Below are 9,776 nucleotides of genomic sequence, written 5' to 3' on the forward strand. Positions count from 1 at the left end.
GTCTTTTAAAACTAAAAAATATAAATTTAATAATATTATTACCAAAGGAAATTTGCACGATAATTTTTAAAAAAATAATATAACACCACGTGACACATTTAACATAAAATAACTGATGAAAGATTTTACAAAGTCTTTAAGGCTCTTTAAAATTTATATAAAAATATTTTATAAAAATAATTTTTTTCATTACAATAATTAAATTAATTTACAAAATTGTAAAAATTAAAATATAAATAAAATAGGGTTAAATATGTTTTTGGTCAAGTTTCAGCGAAATTTGGGATTATTCCTTCATCAAAACTTTTGACCAATTTAGTCCTTCATCTTTTAAAATGTGTAAATTTAGTCCTTTTAACCAAATTTTGTTAAGTTTATCTGATGTTTCAAGCGCATTTGATGATAGTATTTAAATTATTTACACAGTTTGACACATTCTTGCTTCAATGTTAACTTAAATACTATCATGAAATGTGTTTGAAATGTCGGATAAACTTAACAAAATTTGGTTAAAAGGACTAAATTCACGCATTTTAAAAAATGAAAAACTAAATTGATATAAAAATTTGATGAAGAACTAATTCTAAAATTCACTCAACTTTTTAGAGACCAAAAACATATTTAATCCAATAAAATATTAGAAAAATACGTATCTTAATAAAACAAAAATCCTCTAAATTTTAGAGGGATAAGGTCAAGAGGTGGATGGTTAGGTGTGTGATATACTGCAACGTGTTACCTGTGTTAAGTCCCAACACGCCTCAATGGCTATAAATAAAACAAAAAGACCTCACTGTTTCTCACATCACTCTCCTTCTGTTACTTCTAGACTCTTCTTCTCTTCTCACACTTCTTCCTTGGGGTGCCCTGAGGTATGCATGCTAGTTTCTTTCTTTCTCTTTTGTTCATCTCTATCAATTTGTTTCCGATTATTGTTCTTCAACATTTCTTCGATGTACTCTCTCACGATTCTTGATTCTTGATTTTTGTTTCCGATTGTTGTTCTTCAACATTTATTCATTTTCCTCTCCCAGGATACTCGATTCTTCTTTCTGATTACTTTTCCTCTCAAATCTCTATCTCTCTTTATTGTATCTACTCTCAGTCGTGCACAGATCGATTCCGTTATGTTCAACGGTGGTGACCTCATTTTTTTTTCATTTATTTTTTAATCTCCTTTGATTAATTTGGACGAAAGGAGAGTTGAATAGCGTATCTGTTAAATTCATGGCTTCGGATTCGGTTTTAGAAATGAAATTAGTTTTAGTAATTTTCTATGTTTTTTGTTTGATTTTTCTTTCAACTCGTACTATTACTATGAGATAAGGACGGATTTGTGTTTGTTGAAGATCTGTACGTTTTATTTAGTGTTGATAGACAGATCTACTGAAAAGATAGCTTGTTTCTGTAATTGGAAATCGAGATTATGTTTTTTGTAGTGATACTCTATTTTCGTGTGGTCAACACAATATTTTCTTTTCATGTTTGCAACTAACATAAAAGACTTCATCAAGTGAACTTACTTGAACCTGGATCGGAAGTTTTGAAGAGTTTGAAATGTCTTTTAGTGTTTAGTTTGTCGTGTTATACAGCTGACATTGTTGTGTGGGCACATCAGTCATGGATTTTTTTCTTTTCGATTCTGACCATTTGAATATGATTTACTGGTTTATTTTTACTTCTCTTATTTTACCATAATGACTGTTTGTTGTAACTCTGGATGAGAGAGAGATGCCAACTTGTTTCACCGTAGTACCATTCTTATTTCACCACCATGATAACCAAGATACTGTATGTGCACACGTCATGCATGTTGATTCTAATGAGCTTGTACATGTCTTGTCTGTTTTATCTGAAATAGCTGCTTTGTTGTTCAGATCACATTGCGCAATGGTGAAGGCTGTGGCAGTTCTTGGCAGCAGTGAGGGTGTCACTGGAACTGTCTACTTCAGTCAGGAGGGAAATGGTGAGTCTCAACAGTGAGCATGACCCTCATCGTTAATAAAATTCACAATAACCATTTATTAGGGAGAAAAATAATAAACTAAAATGAATCAAACTTCTCTACTAGGAAAATTTAAATTATGACTTTCATTACAAAAAGTAAGTGCATATTTTGATGATATATTATGACGTGAACCTTTTTTCTTCTTTTGCACTAACCGCTGAGCCAAATCAAGTAATATATATTGTCAATTGTGCAGGTCCAACCACCGTAACTGGCACTCTTTCTGGTCTTAAGCCTGGTCACCATGGCTTCCATGTCCATGCCTTGGGGGACACTACCAATGGTTGCCTGTCAACTGGTATAGTCTCTGGACAATAACCCGAATAAATTTTTGATTCAGTTGGACATTAATGAGCTGGAACAAATTGTATTCACTTCACTTGAATTGAAAGCAATGAACATTTGTATAGGGAATTCTTCAAAAGTTTGAAGCAATAAAATCTGTTATAAAGCAGCTGAATTTGGATGAAAATCCTGCCATTTAGTAACATATTAGAAGGCTTAATTTTTATTTTCCCCACATTTTTACAGGACCACATTTCAATCCTAATAACAAGGAGCATGGTGCTCCCGAGGATGAGAATCGCCATGCTGGTGATCTAGGGAATGTAAATGTTGGTGATGATGGTATGACCGATATGATTTTTTCCTGTCTCATTTATTTGATTTATGCTGATTCCTATCATTCCGAGATAGATAATAATGCTACTTTTCTGACTCCAATTCTTAAAGTTCTGATTATTATAATACCGATGGTAGATAATAATGTTTAATATTTTTATAATTAATAGTTAACAAGCAATCTGGCGGTTTTATCAGAAACTTTTCCTTTTTTTGAACAAATGGCTAGTAATCAAGATTACTTGCTTTCTGTTTTGTGATAGTCTATCTCTGTAAGAGCTTTTCTTTATTTTTTTCGTATCACATACCACATGCTTGTTTGGTCCTTATTTAAAATGGATTCATCTCGTTTTGTAACTCAGGTACCGCCAGCTTCAGTATTACTGACAGTCAGGTATGTTATTCATCTCCTGATCAAATTCTCTGATTGTTTTTTCTATTTTGAGAGTTGACACCGTGAGAAGCTTCAGTTTTTAATGAGTTATTGAATGTGAACAGATTCCTCTCACTGGACCAAACTCCATCATTGGGAGAGCTGTTGTTGTCCATGCTGATCCTGATGATCTTGGGAAAGGTATTCACTAATCTGTTTTATACCTTGTCATCTTTGGTATCTGAGGCATCGGTCATCGAATTAAATTGTGTCTTCTTCTCGTTCATTTTCTTTGCTAACAAACAGTGATGATGAACTTGGTCATTTCTCCTTCCTTGCATACCAAATCGTTCGTTGTTAAAAGCGTTCGTTGTTTTTCGGCTTACTGCATGTTATAGTTCCTTCTCCTTTTGTGTAGGTGGTCATGAGCTTAGCAAGTCTACTGGAAATGCTGGTGGCAGAGTAGCCTGTGGTAAGCAGAGACTGTGATTTTAAAAATACTGTATTTTCTGATATATTCTTTATTACCTATGCAATATCAATGGTCGATGTTATTGTGATGCCACTGATAAAGTTTACATACATCTTTATAGATACTATCATGTATCAATCAATATATAAAATTTGACAGCCTTTGCTAAAATGTCGGCTATCTCAATTTCTTTTCACTGTTTCATGACTCGTTTCAGTTTCTCCGTTTTCTTATGGTGACTGTACTGATATCCTCCTTTTGCCGTTTGTTCGTATAGGTATCATTGGTCTGCAAGGATAAACTAGTCGCATGAAAACGGGCGTGATCGTATGACGAAGCTTTAGAATTGTGGAATAAAGAATCGCCCTTTTAAACCCGTTTGGTTAGGTTCGGTCTGTACTGCTGAATTCTGTGTTTTATTGTATCGTACGAGAGTCATTTGTAGACACACTTGATGCTTATTTCATGGTTTTTGCCTGAAGTGCTTGTGAGTGGTTTATCCATATTTCTTTGATCGGTTTGCCTTTGCAGAATGATATTATGGTAATTAGAGGGTTTCACGATTAATTTAGTCAGATAATGTTTGGATTGGTAGTAGGATATAAAGAAATAAATTAAGTCTGAAAAAAGGGATTAAATGGAATACATTTAATTAGGGAATCAGGAAGCAGAAGTCATGAAATGAAATAGATAATATAATTCATTTTTCATTATGATCTATTCCTCCATCATTCTTTCCTACCGAATTAAACATTTCTTTGAATAAATCTTTCTTGGCTGCGTACAAAGACAGTGGTTGTAATTTTCAATAATCTTAGCTTAAAAAAAATAAAGAAAATGGGTTCATAGCTGAATTCACAATTCTCACACTGCGAAGGAATCGACCGTAGTATAGTCAAAATGAAATCGAACCCATGGCACAATGTTTTCTCACTAACCAAACAAACTCGACCAAACATAAATCTTCATCTGCACAATTTTCGATCTACTATAGTACACATTTCTGGGCAATCTTCTTAGTTCCACTGACTATTACTTCTGCCAGTTGGTGAGGTAGTAGCCACAGGAACAAATCCCCTACCGCCGAAAACTGGACGCATGACTGAATTATCAAACGTACGCCATAAGCGATGTACATTATGTGTTGAATTGCTGAATAAGGCACGAATAGTGTTTGGACGGTGATCTTCACTGCCATCAAGATCGTTTTCAGAATCATGAGCACCTCCAAGAAAGGGCACAGTGATTGATTTCGGAGGATTAGATGATTCCATATTTCCCAAGCTGTTCTTGCGTTTAGGAGGTGGACTAACTGGCAGCAAAAACCTTATGAGTGGCTTGGTCATCAAACCAAACACCTGACAAGTTGTACCTAAATTGTGTCAGGCCTCATCTCCAGATTTTTCTTTTGAAACTGAGGTATCGTGTTTTACAGATCCCAAATCTCCCACAACTGAGCAGTATTTGATATAGTTTACGTTTAAGCATATTATTGAGGTGGTTTTTTCATTTCCCATCATGTTATCTATCTCAATCATCAAATGGTTGGTAATTATCACCGAAGCAGAAAGCAAAATGCAAAATCTCTTTATGTGAACATTGACATGATATAAAAAAATTACAAAAAGCATGCTTCTTACCACTGTGCTGACAAGCACAACAGTGATGGTGCTGGTGATCATGATGGCATTGGTTCGCAGTTCAGTGTGACCTGACAAGGTGAACTGCATTTTACAGGAACTTTGAACTTAAATCATATCCAAGATAAATGCAACAGCAATTTAAAACTAGATCATATGTACAGTAACTGCTAATCTGTTTCTTCGCCTTTGTTAGCTGACCATTAACACTAATTTATCAAAAACAGAATCTCCAAATGAGAAACATTGATCTGACCTGATTATAGGCAAGTGCCATTGAAACAGCACCTCTCATAAGACCAGCCCACCAAATGATCACCTAATACAAGGAATAATGGAAACTTTTTCAACATCCCAAGAAATCCTGAAAGATAATATTTTCACAGAAATCTAGCCATACCTGCTCCCTCAAACTTATTTTTTCACTTTGATTCTTTTTAGTGAGGTTTGATAAGAAGGATAAGGGAAAAACAAATGCTGCTCTTCCGGCAAGTACGAGACCCAATAATACTGAACTAACAGCAACAGATGTTTTTGGCCTGCAGAAACCGAGTGTGGTAAACGAGTTGTTTTCTATAGTAATTAAGAGGAACTTTTGAGTAAACCATTTTTTACTAGGAAATACATGATTTAACAATCTTCATAAGTAAAAATGGGCAAGGTGTTCATGATTACTTTCACCGGTCTAGTCTGCCACAGAATGCAGGACTTACCTATCGCTAACAAACCTCCACTTTTCAATGTCCAACGCATCCATACCAACGTAAAGGAAGATAAAGGTTTCAAGAACAAAAGAGAGAGTTGCAAAAGCATGTCTGTAACAGCAATGTAAAACAAGTTAAACAGTGTCACAACCCCCAATAGATCCATATATAGTTTAAAGAATCTGATTGGAGATATACTTGGTAGTGATTCTCGAGCTCTCAGTCACATTATGCCAAGTATAATGTGACATAACAATCCCACAGAAGAATACAGTGAGAATGCCACTCAGATACCATAACTGCATTTTATTTAAATACATCAGAACCCCCCACAGATTAATGTCAACCACAAGAATGGTTAAATATAGAGCTCATAAAGGACAAACACTCCACAATGGAGTTTCTTTGTTCTTCAAAACTTACTTCAGCCAGAATGTAGGAAAGGTATGCCATTAACATCATAAGAGCAACCTCGCGATCTGTAGAGTGCCTGTAATATTGAGTGAGCAATTTGTTGAGCACCTAAACAATCGTTACAATTTTTTATGGTATGGTAGGTTTAGAAAACTGGCGATCAAGATAAACCGTACAAACACCCCCGGTAAATAAGAGATTCCCCTGTAGTCAAATAAGGTAATGAAAGCACTTTCCTTACCGAAAAAAAGAACATCATATTAACTGCATATAGAGTATAAAACAATGGAATGCTATCATAGTAACTGCTCAACGACAATAATGGTGGTAAAAAAAGAATTCTCTCAACATGATACCTGCCAATATAAAGCGTTTTAATAATGTAAGCGCTGAGTAGACCGGCCTGCAAGGTGATATGGACATATCAGACCCTATGATGCACACATGATACAAATATATATATATATATATATATATATATATATATATATATATTTATATATACTGAGTGTTAACTGATGAGTTAAATCTTGTCACTTTGTGACGTTACACTAGAGAGAGTTAGAGGGAGAAAGACAGTTACCAAGACCCCAAGCATGGTGCTTGCGATAAACAGGTAGAAGAAATTGCCGAAAAAATGCAAACCAATTCTGTGGTCAATTATGTTGAGATCAAAACTTTTGATTGCATTGAAAAGCACGACAGATGTAGCATCATTCACAACACCCTCGCCAAACACAAGGCTATATAGTAAAGGTGTCTCATCCTGGCTTAGCACCTGCAACAACATAATTTGTAAGGTCAGTACTCAGCATTCACACCTTGATTGTTGCTATAACACTGTGAAAAAAGACACATTTAGTAGTTCCATACCTGCAATGTGCACACTGAATCTGTTGCAGCAAATATTGCCCCAATTGCTGAATTATTTTTAAATATGAAGTCAGTCACAAATAGATTGTCAAAGTTTTCAAATAAGAGAGATTGAATAATATTATTATACCCAGATAATCTCCTATCTCCAGTGATTTTCCAACACCCATTCTCTTAAAAATTTGTATGACACCTGAAACAATGCTTCAAATTTAAGTCAGGTAAGAATCTAAATACTTCCAATGAAAATAGTTAGTTAGCAAATTTAGGTTGCACTCAGTTACAAATGTAATCTGAGGTGCCAATTTTTTTGTCGTTATGTTAAATTTTGGAGAGAACGACGTAAGAGAACAATTTAAAGGGAAAAGGCATACCAAAAGTTATGATGCTACAATTTATTAATGTACCAACAGCTCCAAAAAGCATGATGGTCATGAAGTTGACAAAGAACTGTTTCTTTTTCACTTGAAACCTGGAAGAAATATGTAATAACATCACTTATGTATACATTGGTCTAAGTAAAAGAACAACAACAAAATCAGGAAAACGCAAAAAAAACACCCCACAAGGAATCTCAGAAGAGTTAAGCAGAAAGGCATTATCCATTAGTACCTTGGACCTTGGACTAAAAGAGCAGTGTCATGAGCACACCATCAGTTATTAGCTAGTACTTTTTACTAGATTTCACCAAATCGTGACATTGAAAATGGAATTGAATACACGTTATATAATGATTTTTATTATCTTTTAACTAATATCTGTAAGAAAATTTGACTAGTGATATAGTAGAATATTAAGAGTATGTTATGGCATTTTCCGCAAGAATTGAAAATTTTCAGGCCTTTCTACTGCATTCAGATTATTTCATTGGATACATGGTGGTCAATTTTCATTCTAGTTCCAATTAATTAGACGATGATAAATACAGAGTCAAACACTTTATCCTCATTATCATTAGAGAGCAAGAAGTTGGTGCTAAAAGCTTTACCCTGCATTAAATATGATAGGAGGCAGAAGGTATATAAAGAAAAGATCTTCACTGAAAACTAGAAGATGCGAGCTTTTGCCGCGACTTTGCAACAAAATGACTACACCAGTGCAAACACCCTGCAAGTAGCAATTAATTGACAGAGTTATTTATACTACCAAAATTTACATGTATAGCACTTTGTGTAATTTTTATTAATTAATTTATGAAGTGTGATGATCACTTACTATAAACAGGGCAGTGATAGATTCATTCACCCACCGATTCTCCTCAAGAAGATGGCCAATGACAATGCAAGCACACAGCAGAGCCACAAAAATGTTCATGGACACAACGGAGGCATAATCTGAAGTGGATAGCATTTGCATTTTTGAAAGTGCGTAACTTAATTCAGTACCCATTCTCTGAACCCTCAATTGCAAAACCCCTTTGCTTCCAAATTCAGATTTTCTTTATTGAGATTAAGCAACTTGAAGCGTCACTATACAAACGAAATCCGAATATATAATACGCCTTGGAGATGTACACATTTTAACACCCTCCTCAATTGTCTTTGGATCCAATATATTGCAAGAACAAATTAAAGTCTCTGCAACTAAATCAAAACATCAAGATCCGTGCTCGTGAATCTAACAGCATACAAAAATTGGAAAGCACGTAATAAAGACATTTTTCTTACCATAAGTTCAGCATTAATTCATGTGATAGAAAGAACATGAAATTACGTACGTAAAACTCTCACCAAAACGCTTGGCTGAAGGATGCCGATGAATTTAAGAGCAATTAACGTGGAAACTAAGAGAGGACGTGATCAAAGGAAACAAACTGGTGTTCATGTTCCCAGCAAATGCGAATGTGAAGTTTTTAGTCTGAAGCTATATGCATGCAAAGATGCGAACGAAACGAGGAAGGGAAACAAAGAGAATGATGAATAATGATGGAGAAAATGTTGCGGATATTTGTTTGATTGAAGCAGAAGAGAAAAAGTCGGAGAATGATGAGAATCGTTGAGAAAAGAAGAGACAAAGAAGCGTGCATTGCGGGGATCACAGACACAAACAGAGAACACCAATCATAATAGAAGCCTTGTTCAATTCCTTTGGTGTGGGAAATAAGTGTTAGATTTATAAGTTTCACTCCAAATTTTACGTTTCTAAAATATTTTATTAAAAAAATATATCGATGACTTTTACGATATTGAAGCTAAGAGATTAATTTGAAAAATATTTTAGCACATGTATCTTTGTCAAAGCTTAATTTTTTGAAGTGTTGAAAATCAATATTAATTACACAGTGAGCAATTATCCGTCAAGAAAATATTTATTGATTATTATTATTGTAAAAATGTTATCTATGGGATATATTGTCAAACCATTATTTTTCTAATTTTTTTTTATTCAGACCATTGTATGGGACATAAATGATTTCTTATTAGAAATTCCAATAAGGAGAATATTTGTAACAAATTTGTAAGGAAGAAGCACTGGAAAATTTGTAGTAATGGATCACAAATTAAAGAAATATGAAAGTACACTTAATTTGTATATTTAGAAAAGAAAAATGCAAGTAAGTATTTTATCCAAGTTAAGAAACTAGGTGAGGGGTGTGAAGAGCAAAACTAGAGCCCAAAGTTACAAAGTCCTTTTTCGACTCTTTCTCAGAAAAAGGAATCTAGTTCCGGCC

General features: G+C 34.3%; 2 protein-coding genes across 6 annotated transcripts; one reads left to right on the forward strand and one right to left on the reverse strand.

Moving 5' to 3' along the window:
- The first annotated feature begins 733 nt into the window (after positions 1 to 733).
- CSD1 (copper/zinc superoxide dismutase 1) lies at positions 734 to 3,955 on the forward strand. Its single transcript, XM_028076317.2, has 8 exons — positions 734 to 872; positions 1,878 to 1,966; positions 2,205 to 2,306; positions 2,540 to 2,635; positions 2,992 to 3,023; positions 3,128 to 3,203; positions 3,421 to 3,474; positions 3,752 to 3,955. Exons 2-8 carry the CDS (start codon positions 1,891 to 1,893, stop codon positions 3,772 to 3,774), a joined length of 459 nt encoding a protein of 152 aa, XP_027932118.2. The 5' UTR covers positions 734 to 872; positions 1,878 to 1,890; the 3' UTR covers positions 3,775 to 3,955.
- A 315-nt stretch (positions 3,956 to 4,270) lies between these two features.
- On the reverse strand, positions 4,271 to 9,173 carry NHX2 (sodium hydrogen exchanger 2). 5 transcript variants are annotated; one of them, XM_085674533.1, is made up of 15 exons: positions 8,836 to 9,173; positions 8,321 to 8,682; positions 8,094 to 8,212; positions 7,480 to 7,577; positions 7,236 to 7,298; positions 7,106 to 7,152; positions 6,816 to 7,010; positions 6,589 to 6,635; positions 6,242 to 6,308; positions 6,017 to 6,117; positions 5,828 to 5,929; positions 5,515 to 5,653; positions 5,371 to 5,433; positions 5,115 to 5,198; positions 4,271 to 4,832 (listed from the first exon to the last, which is right to left on the reverse strand). In XM_085674533.1, the coding sequence occupies exons 2-15, from the start codon at positions 8,492 to 8,494 to the stop codon at positions 4,491 to 4,493; spliced, it is 1,641 nt and encodes a 546-aa protein (XP_085530659.1). In that variant the 5' UTR covers positions 8,495 to 8,682; positions 8,836 to 9,173; the 3' UTR covers positions 4,271 to 4,490. The 5 variants fall into 5 exon arrangements, with proteins under 5 accessions (XP_085530659.1, XP_085530658.1, XP_085530657.1 ...); XM_085674532.1 differs by having other exon boundaries at positions 8,321 to 8,688; XM_085674531.1 differs by having other exon boundaries at positions 8,321 to 8,688; positions 8,823 to 9,173.
- Between the last annotated feature and the right edge of the window lie 603 nt (positions 9,174 to 9,776).

This window comes from Vigna unguiculata, chromosome 6 (assembly GCF_037176805.1).
Source record: "Vigna unguiculata cultivar grain cowpea cultivar isolate G323 ecotype 2 chromosome 6, ASM3717680v1, whole genome shotgun sequence".
NCBI lineage: Eukaryota > Viridiplantae > Streptophyta > Magnoliopsida > Fabales > Fabaceae > Vigna > Vigna unguiculata.